This window comes from Ammospiza caudacuta, chromosome 8, assembly GCF_027887145.1.
Source record: "Ammospiza caudacuta isolate bAmmCau1 chromosome 8, bAmmCau1.pri, whole genome shotgun sequence".
Lineage (NCBI taxonomy): Eukaryota > Metazoa > Chordata > Aves > Passeriformes > Passerellidae > Ammospiza > Ammospiza caudacuta.
In genome coordinates, this window is record NC_080600.1 from 12,713,710 (window position 1) to 12,735,988 (window position 22,279).

The 22,279-nt window shown below is 40.4% G+C and overlaps 1 protein-coding gene across 1 annotated transcript in view; it reads left to right on the top strand.

Moving 5' to 3' along the window:
* FAM171B (family with sequence similarity 171 member B) overlaps nt 1–19,383 on the top strand; it is a 33,546-nt gene extending 14,163 nt beyond the window's left edge. Inside the window, exons 2-8 of the mRNA XM_058809812.1 lie at nt 9,529–9,762; nt 10,507–10,599; nt 10,889–11,044; nt 12,817–12,984; nt 16,459–16,575; nt 17,066–17,189; nt 17,462–19,383. Of these exons, the coding sequence (XP_058665795.1) occupies nt 9,529–9,762; nt 10,507–10,599; nt 10,889–11,044; nt 12,817–12,984; nt 16,459–16,575; nt 17,066–17,189; nt 17,462–18,797 (2,228 nt within the window). The 3' untranslated portion in view covers nt 18,798–19,383. The remainder of the gene's footprint in view (nt 1–9,528; nt 9,763–10,506; nt 10,600–10,888; nt 11,045–12,816; nt 12,985–16,458; nt 16,576–17,065; nt 17,190–17,461) is intronic.
* Nucleotides 19,384–22,279: the final 2,896 nt, after the last annotated feature.

A 22,279-nucleotide genomic window follows, 5' to 3' on the forward strand; every position in this document is an offset into this window, starting at 1 on the left:
GGTTCCTGTCAACATTTGTGGGATGATTACTGTGCTTATGCAGCTTTTTTTATGCATCTGGTCTGAGACTTTGGGTGGAAGTGTAACCACTTCTAAAGGCAGAACACATCTGGTTGTGGAAAATGGCTATTTTTGTTTATTTATTCAAATAAGTAATCAGATCAGTCCTCCCATATATACAGCAGATCTTCAGATTGAAAAAGCTATATATGCCTATGCAATCATACAGATTTTGACTACTGAGGCCACCCAGATTATAAAGTAATCCAAATCCATTAAAATAATTGCAAGCATTAAAAGTTTGCATTTTTTAAAATTTTTTTTCTTTTTTTTTTTTTTTTAATGTGAACTGAAGGTAGTGCTGCAATCAGTACCTGCACGAGTGTGTCATGGAATGAGATGGATGGCAATTTAATGTCTGTTGGGAAGTACAGACATAATTATACTGAGCAAATATTGCATCAAAATGTGGCAGCTCAAGTTTGCCAGAGTTGAATATTGGCCATATTTAGTCCTGATTAAATTTCATCTTGCCCTTCAGTTGCTTTTGAATTTGGAGAAACTGATAACAAAAGTTGTGAGGAGAGAGTTTATTGGTTTACCCTGACCTAATGCTTATTGGCTACTTTGGAAATCCTCTCAGTGCATAAGTACTAATGAGGCATAAATTAATATTTTTCAACAAGCATTCAAGGAGAAGATTTCTAGTAAGAATGTTTTGCAGTTTTCTTTACCACTCTCTTCAAAAAGCAAATCTCCTTTTCCTCTTGTTGTTTGCTTAAGATTTGTATTTATGTATGCACACAACTCCGTACAAAACATAAACCCCTGGATATAAAAGGAAAATAAAGTGAATGGAAAATGAAATGAAAAAATATTATTCTGCTGAAGTGAAACAAAGTTGTTGTCAGTAAGTAAATGCAACTAACAGCTTTTTTTGTGGAAACATCAGTAAAAGGCAGTGTTAATTCCATGTAAAAGTGGTGCCATGTCTGTGAATACTTTGGCTGGGAAAAAATGGACAAGGTATCACTCAGATAAACATTCTGTTTTACTGGTGTGTTGAGTTTTTTTCTTTGTTTATTTACTTTTGTTTCCCATCAAAATACCTTTAAGAAGGGGAAAAGGCTTTGTTCTTTTCTGTAAAATATATAACTGTGTTTTAGTAGGCAGTCAGCTTCTTCTTACTGTCTGATACAGTTTCATTATCGTATGAAGCTGCATTGGGGGTCTGTTTTGAACTAAATATATAATTAGTCTTAGACCTATTAATTTGCTGAGGACCTTGAAGTTTTCTCTGGATCATGCTCATTTCCCAGAGGCAAATCCCTGGCAGTTTTTCAGTCTGCTAGATTAGAAGTGTCCCTTTCAAGTGCTCGCCCTGATGGGTTTGATCCAATGCATTAAATTCCATGTAATAAATTCACCACTCTTTTCAGTGTGAGGCTTGCAGAAAACCTCCTCTTTAGAAAAGCCTTTTTTTCATAACCAGTGATCTCACTGGCTGAAATATTACAGGGACTCCTCATCACAGAGATGGCTCCAGGATGGATTGAGTTGTGGAGGAAGGAGACTGAGCAGAGCTCTGCAAAGGAAGGAGGGCATGATCAAAGGCAAGGGGAAATAGGAGGTGGGAAAGGGAGTTTTTCAGAGCACAGTGAAAGAGCAGAAATCAGGTGTATTTCTGTTTGAGATGACAGCAGGGTTTACATCTCTGCCTGCATTGTTCTGTTCAGCTCTCAAGAGCAAAAGCATCCAGTTGTTCCAAGAGATGCAGCCCCTCCTTGCTGTGGCACTGAGGAGTCAGAACAGTGTGTGAGAGGTGTTCTTATGCTCTATTTTTAATTTTCCCATTAAGGTGGGAGGAAGGGCCACCTGAACGCTGTAGTGTGTGCTGAAATGATGCATGCATTGACATGAATGAGCTTCTAGTAAGTAATTTCCATTTCCTCCTAACCCATATACAGTTGCCTGACAATTCTGGCACTGTGGGCTGCACATGCCTGTCACAGAATAGCTGTGATATTCTCATCAGAGAAATAAGGTGAAATAAGAAGTGTTTCTCTGTATCTGAAATAAAGCATTATTTGAAGCAAATATAAAAGAATTTGTTTGAAAAACTCTCAGAGTTAGAATATAATTGGTTTTTCTTCCCAGCAAAAGCTCACTTGAGTAGCCTGATGTGTGGTAAAGCTTAGCCAACAGTATACTAAATTTCCTTTTTTTTTTTTTTTTTTTAAATTTCTAATCTGTTATGCTTTTTCTTGACTGTGAAGCACTAGCTTGGTGGAAGCAGCTAGATCTGACTAGACTGGGTTAAACTTCCTCCTACAATAAAAATTGCTGTAACAATTTCTCTGTGTAAAAGGGACTGCCTGTTCCCCCCAGGATGCACCTTTTGCTCCCTCGTAATTGAGATTTTGTAGATGCCTTCTGTGAAAATTGGCTGACCAGAAATAGGGCAGTGGGAATACTGTGGTGTCCTACTTTACCAGACCCTGTTTTGCTGCTTTGTCCTTGGAAATTGGTAATGTGCTTTGTGTCACTGCAAAGATGTTTGCCAAAGCGTCTCTTAAATATATATCCTAAAGTTTGATTTTGCATTAAAATATTTTAAGGGAGTGCAGGTGTATAGATAAGGTAGATTGGCAGTTCATATTCAAATGCAGCAAATGCTGATCACGTCCGTGCTTCAGTTTGTTTAAATATATCTTTTATGGTATCTGTATTGTTTGAAAGCAGTAAAACATCAATATCTTTTCTCCAAAGAGCATTTCAAGGTGCAGCCTCTACTAGCTTTAAAATGAGAGCCATAATGCTGCCACTTTGCCTAAAGATCAACCTAAATAAGGCAATTTTTAAATAAGGCAAAATTGCTGAAGTTTGTGTTTGCCTTTATGTACCCCTGTTCTTCACCCAGCACTTTGGGGTTAGTGTTGAGTCCCTGGCTGGAAAGTTTTAACTCCCAGAGTGATTTTGGAGAGGGTTGGTGCAAATTTATTCTCATGCTAGGTGCAAGAGTGAGACTGTCTGTAGTTGTCAACATGCAAGTATTTTCTTTTTGCAGCCAGGTGGAATGGTTGTATTTGTTGTCCTAAGCATGAGTTGTTCTTATCTAAATCTAAGGTTCTCTTTTCCTGGTTTTTACAGCTGGTTAGGTATTTGCTGAATTTTCGCAGGCCTTTTGTGAACAGTGTGAGCTTCTTTGCTTCTCAGTTCAGTAATAAGTTGTAGAAAATGAAATTTGCAGATTGTGCTTACAACTAATTGATAAAGACAAAGTGAAAATTGCACAGGCCAAAACACTTGGAGTGTATTTTTCATTTTAGCAGTGTTCCTGTTCCATTTTAGGGAGGACAAATAATGCTCTGCTATTTATTTTCTGCTTCTGTTTTAAATCAGAGGAGTAGCACATAAAACATCCCTCTGAAGAATCACGTAATTAGTTTCTAAATGAGATCTTCTGATACCAATTTGGAACAGATAGAATGATTTGTGCGGAGTTGGAAGGATCTTTATACATGTACATGGCCATTTGTACTAGGGTCTATAAATTACTGCATGCAGTGTGACAGGATAAAAGAGCCCTGATAGCTAACAAATGAAGCCCACATTTGGCTGCAGTGGTTATTAATTAGATTTGCAGCTTATTTGATAGCTATGAGAGGCATAATTGAAAACCAGGCTGAGAGCTCACCCCAGCCTGACAATAACTCTCACAAGGCACCCATAAAAGAGTTATGGGAGTTTAGGGGTCACCTATTATGTCATTTCCATGCACTGTGCAGGGCAGCGAGCTCAGTGCTGTGCCAGTGACTCCAGAACAAAGGTACCCACCGAGGGAGGGGGCTTGGCCCTGCCCTGTCACCCCCAGCCCTCAGGGGCTGCACAACTGCCCCTCATCTACATGGATTTTTCATGAACTGAAGGGGGCTTCTACTTTTTCTATGTATCTTTTCCCCCATCATCATCTTCCTTTTTCCCCATCATCATCTTCCTTTTCCCCATCATCATCTTCCTTTTTCCCCATCATCTTCCTTTTTCCCCATCATCATCTTCTTTTTCCCCATCATCATCTTCTTTTCCCCATCATCTTCTCTCTTTTTTCCTCCCATCTTTCTTTTTTTTCCTCCCATTTTTCTTTATTTTTCCCCATCTTTCTTTTTTTCCCCCATCTTCTTTCTTTTTTCCCCATCATCTTCTTTCTTTTTCCTCATCTCTTTTTTTTCCCATCTTTCTTTTTTTCCCCATCTTCTTTCTTTTTCCTCATCTTTCTCTCTTTTTCCTCATCTTTCTTTCTTTTTCCCCATAATCTTCTTTCTTTTTCCTCATCTTTCTCTCTTTTTCCTCATCTTTCTTTCTTTTTTCCCCATCATCTTCTTTCTTTTTCCCCCATCTTTCTTTCTTTTTTCCCCCATCTTTCTTTCTTTTTTCCCCCATCTTTCTTTCTTTTTTCCCCCATCTTTCTTTCTTTTTTCCCCATCATCTTCTTTCTTTTTCCCCCATCATCTTTCTTTCTTTTTCCCCAACTTTTTTTTTTCTCCATCTTTCTTTCTTTTCTCCCATCATTTTTTCTTTTTTCCCCATATTTTTCTTTCTTTTCCCCCCATTTTTACCCCATTTCCCCCATCATTTTTCCCCTCCCATCTTTTTTTTCCCCCATCGCTTTTTTTTCCCCCTTTTTGTTTCCCCATGTTTTCCCCCCATCTTTTGTAGTTTGTCGCTGCTATTACTTTTAGTAGCTTTAAGGGAATTTTACTAGTTTTAAGGGAATTTTAAGAAGTAGCAATTGGTGTTTGTGGGCAGGAGGATGGCTTTGGCATGACCTTTTTTTACTGAGGCCAGGTGAGTGTTGGCTGTCTAGATTGTGTATTCATTGATTTCCACTCCCCATTGCAATATTGGATGTGTAGCAAAACCCTTTATTCTTATTACACATTGTTCCTTTACAGATCAGTGCACCTTTCATATCCCTAATTGTGCTAAGCCAAAAAATATGGTGTTTTATGGATGCAAAAGATGGAAAAAGGGTTGTTCAGCCAGCTAAAACCAAGGAAATGGCACAGCCTGGGATTTCTCTGCCTGGTTAGGAGGGAGCCGCAGAGCCCATATCAGCTCATATTTTCTGCCATGGGTTTAAACACCTCTGGGCAAGGGGGAAAGGAGCCCCCTCTGAAGGAAAGAGATAAGGAATAATTTGATTTTAATTACTTTTCATCCCATAAGATAATTGTTAACTGGGTAGCTGTCTGTGAGTTTGAGAAGAGTAGCTGCCTCCTTCCAGGAGCAGAATCTCTCTGGCTGTTGGAACTTGGTGATTAATAGAGGAAAAAAAAAGGGTTTAGGGCTGGCAGGATGTGTAGGAATCCCCCCTGGACACTGCCCTGTGTGTGTTTTCACCCCCACAGCTCAGTTATGTGGAGTTTGGAACATATTGGTGCCTGGGAGGGCTCTGGCCTTGACCATGGTAATTAAATCTCACATAAATGGTAACAAGATGACATGCTTGTCTGCAGAATTAAGAACAAATTACATGGACCATAACTGAGATTTGGTTTTTTTTTTTATCTTTGCACTGTTACATTTGTACCCAGCTTGCAATTCCAAGCAGTTCTTTAGCTTAATTCTGTGATAGGATTTCTGAGTTAGGACAGTGATATGAAGCCAAATACCAGGCATTAGATATCTTTTTCTCAAAGAAATGAGATTTCATCAATTTTACTGACCAGGACTGAAATAGCTAAATGTGGTAAAGGCCTTTTTTCCACTCTGTCTGAATAACTGCTGCATTTCTATGAAGGTTGATCAGAAACATTTTAATGCTGTAGGTGCTGGCATTTCCAGTGGACCTTGCCAAGAGAGGAATCCCTTCCTCTGAGGCAGCACAAATCAAATTAGCAAGGACTGAGTTCTTTCTTCTAATTGTAGGAGTTCTGTCAAATCTGTTTAATACTGAGATACAGCTGACCCACTTGTGTTTGGCACATGTCAGTGACCAGAAAAAAGCACAAGGTTCATCCATTGTTGAAGTTTTCAGCTTTGGTTTTGTTGCAAAGCTAACCAAGTGTTCATTATTTTTATGTGAACTGTTTTTTTCAGTGTATTTTATATATACTGAAAGGATACATAAAGGGGTTGAGTCTTATATGAAAGGAAAGGGGTTGAGCCTCCTTTTATAGATTTATATGTGATTAAAATATCCTACTGCAGTTTCCATCAGAGTTGAGACTGAAAATTCTGAAAGGCTTGTAAATCCTGAAAGGCTTGTAAGTTAAGGTATTTATAAAAAGAAAAGCAATATTTTCTTTGCAAATTAGGTGTCTTGGATCTTACTGTGACATTGTTAATAACTGAATGCCATTAAATTTGTGATAAGTTTGCACATTAAATGGATGTGGGGCTTGTGAGGAGGGAGCTGGCCAGGGGATGTGAAGGTTGGAAAGCAATGATCAATGCTGTAGGACCAGAACTGGATACAAACTGAGCTCTGGGCCCTGGGAATGTCCTGCTTTTCTCTGGGCTGCAACAACTGGCCTGAAAAACTGTGCTGAATGTGGCTTTGTGAGTGGAAAATTGTTACTGTTGGATTCTGGCTTTTTTTCACGTTATCATTTCACAAGCATTTGGGTAGAGGCACAATGAGGTGTCCTCATATCTCCTGTGCTGTTACTCTTGAGGAGTGCAAAGAATAATTCTTTTTAAAATGTGCTTCCCAAACCATTGTGTGGGAGTTTAAAGTGACTTGTTGGCAGAGTCGATATCAGCAAATCCAAGTGCAGGCAGGACACAACTCCCTCTTGTCAGGGAGATCCTTGTGTTAGCACAAAAGAAAAGGCCAAAAGCACCAAGAGCAGGGGGTTGGGTCTCCTTTAATCTGTGTCTGGATGTTGAGGGGCACAAAGTGAGCACTGCTGTGTGTGACGCTCACAGCAACCCCCAGGATTTCAATCCCTGGGATTTCAATTCTCATTTCCAGCCTGATGTCTGCATCTCCTCAATGCCCCTCCAGGCAGAGCATCACTTTGGGGAAATGCTGTGGCAATTTCCATGCCCATGGGACAGGGAACTAATCAAAGTTCAGCCTGGTTAAAAACAGGCAATGATATTCTTCAGCTCACCATCAGAGAGTGAAAACAGCACAGCTGTCTACTTTTTTTCTTCTTTATTTTATTTTTTTTTTTTTGGAACCTCAAGGTTCTAAGAAATTGGGGTTTAATCTGGCTGTAATTGAAGGAGATGGGAAGAAGAAATAGTTTTGCACACAGACCAACCTCTGAATTTACCAGCAGCTGCAGGAGGGTTGTGGCATTTGCCCTCTCCCCTGTGTTTTCTTATTAGGCTTTCTGTCAGCAGGAAAGGCAAAATACTCATTAGAAGTATGAAGTGATTGAAATAATGTGTCTTTCTGAGTACATTTTAGGTTTGAATTTTTTATGACTGCTTTCAGCTGTTAAAACTGGGCTCTTTCTCCTAACTTGGCTCCAGCTGTTAAAATACCAGTTCATAACAGGCATTTCTGGTGTTCCTCTTACTGCCATGAGCTTGAATTTTGTACCACTGTATTTCTTACTTTTAAATACCATTTCATGATAGACTCCTGACTTCCAAATGATTACTGGATAATAACATTGTACACAGCCTGTTTCCTCTCCTCTGTAGCCTTTTAGCTAGTCATTGCCCAGGGGCAAATGACCTGTTTTTCAAGTTTTGGCAGCCACTGGAATGATGCTGGTATCTGTGTAACTGGATCAATGCCTGGAGGAGCTGTTTGGAGCCTGTAATTTGCTGACATGACATAATTTTTTCCCCCCATTATCACATGATTTAAAACCCCTCTAGCACAGCAATTTAAAGCAGTTTTATTCTCGAAATGTCTTACATATGGGAAATAAAAAAACAGATGACATTGTTCCAAGATTATTGTGCATTTTTTGATTAATTCTGTCAAATACATTTGAGTGCCACTGTGATTTTTTATTATTATTATTCTGAAAATATGTATCAATGTGCTAAAGGAGATGTAGATTTTTGTATAACATTGCAGAAAATCAATCTGGCACAGCTGGTAAGTTTTTGCTGTGTATGTGGTAAACATAAATGAGGCCAGTGTAGCTTTTGTTATGTGCAGGTCATTTTTTTTCATGAATAGACAATATGCTCCATGCATACAATAGATCTAAATAAATACTTATTTCAGAGAGGCCCAACTTGGAGGGCATCTCTACCACATACTGGGGTTTTCTTTGATGGATTGCACTGGGTTCCTCAAGACCTATTCATTTCAATCAAGGTCAGTGGCAGTAATCTCTTGGTGCAATGTCAATCCCAATTATAGTGGGGATTTCACAGTGAAATTGAAGTATGATTTTGGGTAGATACATGTCAAATAACTTAACTTGACATTTGACCTAAATAGAAATACATATTCATGATGAATGGATTTGAAAGTGTTAGGATACAAAGTAGTGCAGTGATATTGAATAGGGGTAGATCTGTAACCAAAATACAGGAAAATCTGTTATTGAAACTATTTTTAAAAGTAATATTTTAGGTATTTTAATTTCCAAAATGAAATTATTCTGGAAATAATGTGGAATTCTGTCCTTTTTCACGTACTGTGAAAAAACACCCTAATAGTTTATTTGCCATCAGGGTGAGAGAGAAATTGTGATTCAAAACACCTCGAGTCTGTTGTTCAAGTGGATTGATTATTTTCAACATACATTTTAGTCACTGTAATTATGATTTCTGCAAGACACTGGGTATGGCATGAACTATAAGATCTTCGAATTAGAGGAATACTGTTTAGAAGTTGCAATGTAGGAAGGTCAAAAGTAGCCAGTAAAAGTCTGGTGGGAGATGGTAGCTTAAAATAATGTCTGGATGCATTTATAATAATGTTATACATGTAAATGAAAATGTGTTGTCCCCCTGTGTGTAGACATCAGGTTCTCTGCCTTTACAGACTCAAGGTGCACCTTGAAATGTGTGTCCCAAGCCAAGGGCTGGATAAGAAGACCATCTGTATTATCAGTGTGATATTGCAGAGCACAGTAAATCTCCTGTTGTCACAGATGCGTTCTTCAAGCTTAAACAAAAAGGGGAAGATTGCTTTGTAATTTGGTTACAAATGTTGGTGTTTTTTTTGGTTTTTTTTTTAGTTTTTTTTTTTACTGGTTAGTTATTATATTTGCTAAGTTTGATAAACTTTTTGACACCTTTGTGCTTTGTAATTTGGTGTCAAATGTTGGTGTTTTGTTTGTTCTTTTTTTTTTTAACTGGTTAGTTGTTATATTTGCTGAGTTTGATAAACTTTTTTGACACCTTTGTGCCTCATCTTAAGTTTTTTTTTGTTTCCCCCTTCTCTGGGGTATAAATTGCATGGTTACCCCTGCCTTTGGCCAGAGACAGGGATCCACTGTGCAGTGTATGAACAGCAAAGACCTGAGCTCCAGGACTTCTTCGCAAAACCATGGTCCTTGGCTGTGATGTATCATCATGACCTCCTGTTCTTCTTTTTGTCAACAGGATCTGTTTTCACCCTAAAAGTTCAAGTAAATGACATCATCAGCCATCAGTACCTGCGCCAGGCGGTGGTCGAGGTGTTTGTTAACTACACCCTGACAAATTCCACTCTCACTGGGAACAATGGAGCAGTGTTGATAAAAGTCCCCTACAAACTGGGACTAAGCTTAACTATTGTCTCCTACAAGGATGGCTACCTGCTGACACCTTTGCCTTGGAAGACTGCGAGGATGCCAAGTACGTAAGCGTCTTACAGGCCTATTATTAAACTCTCTCTGGCAGTAATTAAATTTCTCTGCCAAGCTGTCTGGGTGGTTGCTGTCAGCTGAACACAACTCAGAGAAGTCAGTCAAGGGAGATGGTGCCTGTCAGTGCAGATCTAGGGGTGAACGGTCTGTTAAACTTGTCAAAATTCTGATTACTCTAAAGCAGAAAATGGCCCTTTGAAAATCCAAGTGGGTTATGTTGTGAAACACAGTGAATTCTTAGATTTTTTTTGTCTAAAGTTAGCAAAGAGCTGTTAATGTGTCCTGACAAAAATCCTGTTGACCTGAGTAAAAAAAAATCCTGAGTAATTCTTAGAATGCCAATGCTTTCTTTCCTCTAAGCAGATATAACCTGTTACAACTCTGCCTCAGCAGTGTTTCCTCACAGGATTTCTTGTTTAACTACTGCATGATCCTAAAAAGGCACATGATTTTTATTTAAAAAAAAAAAAAAAAAAGACTTTTAAGTCACTTTCTAGTGACTTTCTAGTCACTTGTTTATCCAAAGAAGGTATAAAACAGTAGCAAACATTCAACAGAACTCTTTCTGCCTAAACACCAAAATATCTGCTCTGGACAACAGGAGTAATTTATTTAGTCTTCATATGCTCTCTGGTTTATTAACTGCTCTGTTCAGTAGATCTTTAGATTTGGAGACCCTGGAGGATTTTTTTTGGTTGCACAGTGTAATAACAGATATTATCATTTTCCACAGTCTACTCATCCGTGACACTCTCATTATTCCCACAAAGTCAAGCTAATATATGGCTGTTTGAAGATACTGTCTTAATTACTGGAAAACTGTCTGGTAAGTTCTGTGCACGCAGACTGTAACTAAACACTTTGTGATAGCCATCTGCACCCACATGGAAAAAAAATCAAGCAGCATTTTATATAATACCTATCTACTTAAAGCCAGATTTTCTGTTAATTATGTAGCTGTACGAGGGGCTGTGACAAGTGCTAGACTGGAATTACAGAAATCATGGAGAAAATGGGGGAAAACAGGTTGTTATGCTAAGTGGATTGCTGTAGGGTAATAAAAACACTGTTTGTCTGTTTTACTGTGGCTAAGACAAAATATTACTCTTTTACAGATGCCAAATCCCAACCGAGTGTTCAGTTTCCAAAATCTTTAATGAAGCTTCCATCAAATCACATTGCAAATGTTACAGCCTATCTGACAGTGCCAGAGCAATTTTTGAAAGTGGACAGCTTTCTCTATACGACAGGAATTATTCTAAATAAATCAGGTATGTGAATATGATGGTTAGGAATTCCTATCAAGAAATATTATAATGCATATGAGTGCACAGTGTTTCAGAAAAACATATGCTTAATTTAAGAGGGCCTGAATCTGCTTCCATTGTATTGGATCAGAAAGCTTTGTTGCCCAGGAGTAAGCTATGAACACATCAGGTGAGTAATCAGTGTTACTCTATTTTGGTCCATGCAGCATGAGAACATATCTTGCTGCACTGAAATACAACTTCAGAGTCTGCTTTTTACATTTATATGTATGTATGTGTATTTATGTTCAGGATTTCATGAGACTGTGGAACTGGTTTAGTAAACACTTTAAAAATGCAATTATAGCCAGACTGTACAGCAGGCGAAGCTAAAGAAATCAGTGAAACAGCAGCAATGAGCTCCAGCTGTGGAGTTGCTGCATTTTCACTGGAGTGATTGGTTCTAGGGGTTACCCCCAGCACAGGGATTGCATGGGAGCCCCTCTTGGCTCAGTCAGGCTGGGCAAGTCTGGGACCAAGTGGTCCCTATGGGTACAGAGCACAGCTGGAATAATGTTTTCTGTGCATCTGTTTCACTGGAGAAGCACTAAGTGGTTTTATGGGTTGTAACTCTGCCCTTATACCATTGGATTTTGTTAGTATTTGTCATTCTATCAGATAGTTTTAAAATTTGCATAGGTACAGTAATCTCTGGTAGGTTGGACTGTATGCAGTTCAATCCTTCTTTTGTTCTTTTCTTTCTATTCCCAGTGGATCTGAAGCCATGAGGCTCTTAAATTCATCGTGGTGCAGGGAGAGGGCAATACATGGCTTATATTAAGTCATCATATCCTTTTTTTAAATTTTTATTCCATTAAAGGCAGCATGTATACTGATATTTTGACAAAGATATTTTAAAATCTTTCTTATCTGTGTTTCACGTCTTTAAATGGAAGGCAGAAGGAAAGAAGCATAGGAGAATAAGCAGTGTTTATCCTCTTTGAGTTTTCCCTTCAATCTGTCTGGCATGTGTTTTAAATTATTCATAAACCCCTGAAGGAATAAGCTTCCTTTTAGGGCAGGTGGAAGCTAATTGATATCTGATGTGCCAGGAGTTCTCTCACAACCAGCTTCTAACAGCCTGCATAGATTTAACATCATTCTGCTACTTAGTGATTCTGTTTCAGCTTCTCTCACCATCCTGTCAAACTGGGCTTTCTGGAGCATTTGCAAACTGGTGAAAGGAAAACAAAGGAAAGAAACTTGCAGGCTGCCTTGTAAATGCAACATTTCCTCTGAGTGCTTTGACAAGCCTCATGATTAACTATTCAGTTAATTCTGGCTGCCAAATTAGAAAATTAATCCTTACAGGAGAGGTTCCATATGCTTTCACTTTAATTCAATGTTATGCACATTGTGATTATACCAAAATTCTGGTATGATCTGTATTTAACATCAGTTAGGGGCTTTGCAATCTGATGATCTGAGGGGAAAAACCCTTCCTCCCCAACCCCAAACCAAGTTTTGCCTCATGGTTAGTTCTGTGGTCAGCACAGAGCCAAGATGTTGCAAATGTGTTTCTTTTATAGCTTTGGTATAGAAATGACTCTGTTTTGTTTTAATCACAAGTTGTTAAAAGCTCAGAAGAAAAGTAATGTTGATTTCTATTTGACCAAGTTGGTAACAGCTGACTGTGTGGATGAGGATGAGGACTTGCCTTTAGTAGCTTAATTCTTCATGTATTTCTTTTAAGATAACCTGTGAAAGGAGAATTACAAGACATTTCTTGCCCTCAGGTTTCAAAAGCATGGAACTAACTCCTCTTACTGCCATATGTGTAAATGTTCTGTTGGCTGGGAAAGAAGTGAACATAAAGGGTCCCATTCAGGTTACCCTTCCTCTTCCCACAACTGCTGTAAAATCAGGAGATGCTGTACCTGCCTGGACATTTGATATGAAAATTGGTAAGTGAGTTATTTGTTATTTTGCCTTCTAGCACATGCCTGTAGGTTTGGGCGCAGTGATGACATTATTCTATGAGGTGATGGTCAATAGGTGGTCATTTATTTTAATGGGCTAGCTTGAATTGTTCAAAGGTATTTCCCTGTTTTCATTAATTCAAAAAGCTTTGGTAAAATTCATTAGCATTCCTCTTGCCTGGATTTTTATTTTCATGGGATGCTGAGCATCCACAGAACATATATTTTAGGTGATGTTAAATTTCAAGCCTAGTAATTTTGTGAATTCCTTCTTACAAGAAAGCAAACCAGAACTGAAGGTTTGGATGCTTTGTCTACTAGAGTGTAGCTCTAAAGATCCTTTGATGCTAGAACTGGGATAGATATTGCTTCAGTTAACAAAAACAATTCAGAAAGTGAAATGAAGGGGAAATAAGAGTTATCCAAGGGAACAACATAGTTCTTCCAGTATGCCAAGAGGAGGCTGGGGATTAGTCATTCTAAACCTTTTGTCATCCCTTCACATCTAATTTTAGTCAGGAGTGAGTAATGAGCTATGTCCATGTAACCCATTTAGCTGACCTGTATTAGGTGTGGGTGCATTAGTGTCCTGATTGTCCTGCATTGCACCTCACAGACACCATCACCCTTGAAATGTGAATTTATATTGAATATACAGGCTTGAAATGTGCAACTGAGTGAGGTCACATCTTGCTCCTTATCAAGGCAAAAAGCTTTTGTTCAGTGTTTGGAAGTACAGGAGAGGAACACCAGCTCTAACAAAGTGTTGTTTACATGGTCAAGGAAGAAACTGATCACCTTAATTAAAACAAACCTGAAAAACATGGATTTGAATTAAGGATGTGCTAAGAAAATTTGGCTAGGCTGTCTTGTGGGGAAAAAGTGAATAGGATAAGTTTTGGCATAGAAGATTATCTGTCTATACAACTAGGAGACTTTAGAGGGGTAATTGGTGGAAAGAGATGGCATTTTAAAGGGTTTTAGTCTGAGGTGGTAAACTCAGGGTTTAAATTTCTTATTGCCACAGCCACTTTTGCCAGCTCCTGTGCTGAGCTTTTTTACCTCCCTAAACAAAGCTAAATCAACACTGTTGTTAAACAAGGAATTGACAGAACTGGAGCAGCACAGGATGGGTTAGAATACAAACCAGTGTGAGGTGTTTATGTGGGGGTTGAGGGTTCTGCTCAGCATCCCTACATAGGATTGTTGGCCCTGGGAGTAAAACTGGAGCCAGGAGCATGGCCTGCTGATCCAAACCCCAGTAAAACCAGCTGGTTCTCCCTCTCCAGTGGGATGTACTTCACAGAGATTCCATCAGGGCAAGCTGTTTGTAATGGGTGCTCTCTGAGGGGTACTGTTCACTGCTGCTTGCTGAGGAGAGGGACAGAAGGATGGTGGAAAAGGACAGCAACTTTTGGGGCATAAATTACCTTGTGCTTTTTCTCCCATTTCTTCCTCTCTAACAATAAAAAATTGCTATTTTATTCACTTTCTGGGTGTTTATTCTTCAGTATGTTTCTTTTATTTTTTTACCTTTGATCTGACACATGCAAAATGACTTTTCCCCAAGGAAACTGAGTAATAGCAAGGTGTTTTTCAGTCAAGGTTCTGGTGAGGGAGGGCAGTGAACACCTCAGCTCTGCAGCAGGCATTGCAGAGCATCCATAAGGAGCAGCAGGCCCCCATCTGAGCTGAATGCTGAGCTCCTGCTGCACTCAGTAATGAGGCTCTGGCCTCCTAGGTGCTGCATGTGGGATGTCCCCAGCAAGACACTGACACAATTTTTAACTCTGAAGTCCTTGGATAATGTGCTATGATGGTAATCAGAGCTCTCATGTCAGCATTGATAGTGGCAAGGGAGCAGGTCTGTGTGGGCTGACCCATATGCAGCAGGAAAAAGATAGAATCTGCTTTCACAGGTCTGCCTGAGCAGTGCTCTTGGGGCTTACTCCAAGTGGAGTAGTACTGAGAGTTCCTGGAAAATGAGCTTTGGTAATTGTACTCAGCTGCTGTAAATGCAGAGTTTGTTCATCTGTATTGAGTGTGGCTTCCTTTTTATGAAATATTTTGCTGCATTAGTGCTAAAAGTACTTTGTGGATTTTAATAGAATTACAAAAACCAGAGAGCTTGCATTCAACATTAAATTGAGAATTATATCCTTCTGCTTGAATGGCAATAAACCATAGAGAAAATGGGTTTACTCATGAATCACATTTTAATATTTTTTCTTAATACCAAGTATTTTCTATGTAGTATAATGAGGAAAGATGTAATTTGTTGAAAAGGACAGCAGACATAGTATAGCTTCTTATGGATTTGTTCAGTCAAACAAACAAAAGATAGAACTTCTGGACACCTGGAAGTTTTTTTTGCCTTTTATACAAGGTTTGCTGGTATTACTCCTGACTCTGTACAGGATTTCTCAGGTGGCTGAGAAAGCACTTTCAGAGCTCTGGGTGGTTGCTGCTGCCTTTCCCCTCTGCCAGCCATCACAAGCACCAGGAGAAGGCAAATGCTTTATTTTGTCTGCATCTGTGGCAGGTGTCCATCCTCATCATCACCTCCTAGCTGGGAGATATTTACTTTTCCTTTGCTGAAAGATGGGTCCTGGAAGAAAATCAAATTGAAATGCATATAAGTCCCAGCTTACATGAGTTATACTGTTTTCATTTGATTTTTTGAGTTTGATTATTGATGTTTTAAAAAAGCTGATGGTTCTATCTACTTAGTATTTGCAGGTTGAATATATAACGTTGGTTACATGAGGCTGTTTTCTGTCCTTAGAATTTCAAAAATGGCCCACAATAAGCATATTTGAGTTAAGTATAGTTCTCTCTCTTCTAATGGATGCTTTATTAATTGTAGAAGCTGGCATACCATAATACCTTTCCCTTGCCTTGCCAAACAGATGGTGTGGAATCTGTATCCTAACAATAGCACTTCCTCGGGCCAACTGAACTGTTACAGCCTCGGGGCAGGGAGGAGGAGAGAAACATTCAAGACAAGCATGGTTTATCCTATTGTGGCTTAATAAGATTAAAATGTTTTCCCACCAAGTTCTGCTAGGTGATGTTGAACTTGTGTCCATATGCATCAGTTACCTGCTCCCTCATTTTTTAGTCTTGGCCTTCATGCATGCTGAAGGTCTTATAACAGGTTTTCTCAAATTATTTATGTGCATATCTGTGAAAGACAGTTATTAATAGAAAATGAATCATATTAAGTTTACTTCTGGTGAGTAAGGTTGATGCTTTGTTTCAAAGTAAATGGCTGCAGATGGATGTCAGGAGAGGAAGTTTGCCTGTTTAACTAAAGCTCTGTAATAAACAGTGGCTGTCAGAAGTTTCAACTTTTCCTGCCACCTTGTGTATTTCTGATAATGGCCTAATTGCTGGTGGTTTGAGGTATAGAAGAACCCTGCATAGCATGTGCAATGTTTTGTCCTTTTTTCCCCCCAGGTGCTTGGGTGAACCGTGGGCTGGGAGTGGTGAAGGAGGTGGATGGCCAGTCAGTGTGGACATACACTGCTCAGCACTTGGGCTACTGGATTGCAGCTCCACTGCCTGGAGCAAGAGGTATGGCAACCATGGCCAAACGATCCTGAGTGCCCCATGAGGCTGTCAGTTTGACTGCTCCATTTAACAGCAGGAAGGGAGAAGTGACATGCAACTTCACCACCTGGATAAATTTTGTTTGAGTCCTTATAGTGATTTTCTTGCATGTTTTGTAAATTCATAGGAAGGGATCTATCAGAGAAACAGTGTGGCTAATTGTTAAAACACAGCACTCTCTGGCAGAGTGCTAAGTAGAAAATGTAGACCACTTTTCTGAGTTAGTTTGGACAATTAATACAAATATAATTTGTCTGGAATGAAGTAGATGTCATGGCAAGCCTTTAGTATTCGAGATGAACCTGTCATTTTTACCTAGCAAGGTGAAAAGGCAAGGATGAACATAATGGCATTGGAACACAAAATTACTGGAAAAATACTGTTCAGTTTATTAGCTCTGCACATCATTTGGCTTTAAGAACTAATGCTTGTCTGGTTTTGTTTGATAATCTAGAATCCATTATAAGTGCTGTTTCCAAGGACATAACAGCCTATCACACCGCGTTCCTTACGGCCATACTGGGAGGAACTGTTGTCATTATCATTGGATTTTTTGCTGTTCTTCTTTGTTACTGCAGGTAAGCAAAAGAAGTTCCAGGGAGCTCATTATGAGTGGAATTTGAGGTTGATAAAATACTCTTTTGAGGTTAAGACTTGTTTTCTTAGCTAAACTGTAATGTATAGCATAATATTTTTTTTTAAATTACAGTTGTTACAGAATTTCATTTTAAGTTTGTGATGTCAAATTACATCACAACTTCTTAACTAAAGTCAAACCTCCAGCTTTGGTAGTCAACAGTCCAGTATTTCCTAATATGCTCTGCAGTCACCTTGCTTCTCTTTTGCATAGGGATAAATGCCATCGGACACAGAAGAAGGAAAAAAACTCAACCAAGCTGGAGGTCATAAAAAAAGACCAGACAACATCAACAACTCACATAAATCACATCAGTGCTGTCAAAGGGACTTTAAAGCTGGAGGATAAGTCACAGTTATATACACCGAAGATTTCTTCCTATAGCCCTCAAAGGAGGCTGTCCATGGACACAGAAGATGGAAAATCACAGGACAATTTTAAAATCTACTCAGAGGATGCTTCTTATCAGTCCTCCTGTCAGACTGGTCAGGCAGGAAATTCAGCCCATTCAGTGGAGCCCAGTGCTGGAGTGAGGCTTTTACAGCAGCCAAAGCACAGTAACAGTACTATTTCCCAGGCTCCTAGGGACATCCCAGACCAAAACAGGTACCTTTCACTGAAAGAGGAGATGTATGGGCTTTCCCATATCCCAGAACATCTAATGCATATTTACAATCAGCCTATTGCTATTCTTCAAACTTCAGACCTTTTCCACTCCCCAGAACAGCTGCATCCTGCTAAATCAGCAACTTTGCCAAGGAAAGGGCAGCTGGTGTACGGCCCCATGTTGGAGCCCATGAGTCGGGACAGTTACATGCAAACACTCCCCAAAATGCCAGTGCACTCTCATCCCCAGCCTTCTGCCTGCAGAGATGAGAGCAGCGCCCTGGATGGTGAAGAGGGCTTGCCTTCCCAAGCATCCAACTGGGGCAGGTACACCAACAGCTTGCTGGAATCTGTCTCTGTTCCCGGGACACTGAATGAAGCAGTGGTAATGACTCCTTTTTCATCTGAACTTCAAGGGATTTCAGAGCAAACACTGCTGGAGCTCTCTAAAGGAAAACCATCTCCGCATCCTCGAGCGTGGTTTGTGTCCTTGGATGGAAAGCCAATTGCTCAAGTGAGGCATTCTTTCATAGATCTGAAAAAGGGCAAAAAAACTGAGAGTAATGATACCAGTCTGGACTCTGGTGTGGACATGAATGAGCATCATCCTAGCAGGAAACTGGAGAGAGAGAAAACTTTCATTAAAAGCATGCCACATTCTAAGATTCTTTACTTGGAAGATCTGGATCTGAGTTGCAGTGAAAGCGGGACCACTGTTTGCACTCCAGAGGACCAGGCTGTGAGACACATCATGGAAGGAGGGAACGGGCCAGTCCTAGAACAACACAATGAGGAAGGTCTAAGGAAAAAATCTCTGCCAGGAAGTCATGAATCTGGTATCCCTTCTGCTAAAAAAAGGGATAGACCACCTCTCATGAAAAGAGATAGCAAAACCAATATCTGGAAGAAAAGAGAGGAGAGGCCGCTTATTCCTATAAATTAAACCACAAAAAACACAATGTGCTTTGTGCTGTTGCTCTCCCTGCTGGTTGTTGATCTCTTGCCTGCTTCTGTAATTCTGCAGTGTTGGGTTTACAAGGGAAATGTTGTTTTCTAGTATCAAAAAAAGTTTCATTTTTTTTAACATAAAGATTGAGTTACCAAACTTCAGCTGGGCAGCTGATATTCCATGTGAATTGAAAACAGGGAAATGCTACTATTAAACTTTTCCAGTTCCTAATTTTACTGGCGGTATGAGGAAGGCCCACATTTTACTTAGCCTGTCATTCTTGGACACACCTTTGGGAATGCACAGTGAGAAATGTAGGCACATGGTTAAATTTTTTTGTACTTGTTGCTAATGCAATGGTAGCCTAGTTAAAGCCATTCCTAGCCTTGTTCCTAACCAACGTGACCATCTGTACAGTATTTTATATGTGAACTTTTCTAGCTGTCTGTTACTACTCCTTTGTACAATGTGAAATGTTTCATCCCTTGGTCCCACGACACCAGCAGATGAGCTGTGCTGGATTTCTCAGCAGAGCTCTATAGCATTACTGCCCTCCCTGTGTGCCCATCCATCTGCAATTCCATACAACACTGGGGGAAGTGTCCAAGTGTGGCCACTGCAGTTCATGGTCCCCACTACCTTAAGGTGTTGCCCATCTGCTTTGTTAAGATGTGCTTTGTTATGGCCTGTGGGTGTTCATGGGCTGTGAAGGGTCCATGTCCAGCAGAAAAGGACTGGTTCTGGTAGCATTTGGAGCTGCAGCTACTCCTGATCCCAGTGTCTTCTTTTGGCTTCTTTGTCAGTGAACATCTTCTCTTCTCTATGCTGTTGGGCCAGCTGTGCTCCAGAATATAGCCTTGAATCTCTGCCTATTTATAAGTGAGGGTTTGGCCCACGATGAAGAAGTGTGCAGGATTAGACAAATTATGCCTTGGAAAGAGGTTCTTGAGCAGGAAAGCTGGGCACCGTTGCTTTTTATTTTATGTTTAAACCAATGGGAGATCATTTGAGGTTTATGTGCCTACATTTTGCCAGCCTGAGCTGCTTTTGTCTAGGTTTGCAGAGGAGTTAAACAGGCTTTAAAAGTTGGGGAGGGAGGGTTATGAGCATGAGACAGCAGATTGCAAAAATTTGGTCTATAATGCAATATAAATACTATTTATGACTCATCTTAGAGTTAAATTTACCAAAAGTCATGAATGCATGAATTGTAACTAAGATATGTATAGAGGAAGGAAAGGCCATCAGAATATTCTTTAATTTTTATGTTCATCTTGTCAAAGTGATCATTTCAACTTTGGCTAACAGAAAAATGGATGCATCTCTTAATGTGCTTCATATAGTGAACAGAATGTATTTCTGTGGCTTTGAGGCTGTTTCCCTGATGAAATAAGTTCCAGCATTTTGGCTTTGGCAGTTTGATTATAAATCATCCTAAAAAGGCTTTATAAATATTTCCCTTAGAGCTTGGTTAAGGGTCTGTACCAAGACCCAGACATACAATGCCTATATTTGAATTGTGAGGTGAGTGGTGCTTGGTTGTCTGCCCTGTAGTGCACTCAAGAGTTGGGAGCTATCCTATGCAGCTGGGCTTCTGGGAATATTTACTCAGGAAATATTACTGTGAAATATGTCTGTGGTGTTGGGATTGTCAGTTGTCTGTAGCTGTTTCTAGAAGAATATGGAAGATAACCAGGATGGTACCAGCAATGCATCAGTCCAAAGTGAGCATTTGCTTCATGAACAAAATGTTCCTATTGAATTCACAAGTATGAAAGTGCAAATTAAATTTGAGATAGGGGTGTGTGTGTGGTGGGTTGGCCTTGGCTGGATGCCAGGTGCTCATCAAGCTGCTCTATTGCTCCCTGTTCCCACCTGAATGGGGAGAGAAAATAAGATGGAAAACAACTCCTGGATTGAGATAAAGCAGTTTACTAAGGAAAAAGCAAATTTGGTGAGTGCACAAAGAGAAAAAAAATAGGTTTGTTCTCTACTTCTCATCAGCAAGCAATGTGTGGCTGCTTCTTGGGAAGCAGGGCTTCAACACGTGTAGTGGTTGCTCCAGAAGGCAAACCTTGTAAATAACAAATATCTCCACTTCCTCCTCCTTTCCTTAGCTTTTATATCTGAGCTGGTGTCACATGGTATGGAACATCCCTTTGGTTGATTTGGGTCATTTGTGTCCCCTGCCAGGATCTTGCCCACCCCAGCCTGCTGGTTGGCTGGGACTGTTGAGAGTCAGCACTGATGCTGTGCCAGCCCTGCCCAGCAGTGGCCAAAACACTGGTGTGTTCTCAGCACCTTTCCAGCTCCCAGGGCAAAGCACAATGCTGGGAAGGCTGCTGTGGGGAATGAACTCATCCTCAGCCACACCCCATATCCTGTGGGCATCACCATCACAGGTGGGAATCTCAGCTCCTGTGCCTGGAGCACCTCCTCCTCCTCCTTCAGCACTGACCTTGGTGTCTGCAGAGTTGTTCCTCTCACATGTTCTCGCCCTGCTCTTCTCTGGCCACAATTACCTCTGCACAATAACTCCTTCTCAAATCTGTTACCACACAGGTGTCACCATCATTTCTGACTGGCTCAGCCTTGGTCAGCAGCACCTCTGTCCTGGAGCTGCTGGCATTGGTTCTGCTGGACATCAGGGAAGCTTCTGGCAGCTTCTCATCCCTGTAAACCTCCCCACCCCCCACTAACAAAACACATGGTGAAGCAACCGTCCCCTGCTACAGCAGGTATCCTGGAATTACCTGTGGGGGACTCACACTGGAGGCAGGCTGAGCCTGAAGGACTGCACCTTTTGGAAGAGTGAACCATGTTGGAGCAGTTTATGGAGAACTGATGCCCTTGAGAAGGACTCAAACTGGAGAAGTTCATGGAGAGTGGTCTCCTGTGGGATAAACCCTGTGCTGGAGCAGGGGAAGGACTTCTGTCCTTGAGCAGTGGCAGAAACCAGATGTGATGGACTGAGCCATTCCTGTCCCAGAAACCAGATGTGATGGACTGAGCCATTCCTGTCCCAGAAACCAGATGTGATGGACTGACCCATTCCTGTGTCAGAAACCACACATGGTGAACTGACCCATTCCTGTCTCCCTGTGTCACTGAGGGGAGGAAGTAGAGCTGGGAAAGAGGGAAGGGTGGGGAGAAGGTGTTTCTAAGATTTATTTCCCTTGTCTTATCCTGCTCTGGTTTTGTCAGTAATAAATTCAGTTAATATCCCCAAGGTGAGTGAGTCTGTTCTGCCTGTGACAGTATTCAGTGAGTGATCTCTGCCAGTCCTTAACTCAATTCAGGAGCCTTTCATTGGATTTTCTCTCCTCTATCCACTTTGTGCAAGGGATTGGTACGAGTGGCTTTGGTGGGTGCCTGGCATCTAGCCAGGGCCAAACCACTACAGTGTGTAAATAAGTCTGTAATTAAATTGGCCTCAAGAAAAAAGATGTTTAATTCATCTATTTCAGATGTGAAAA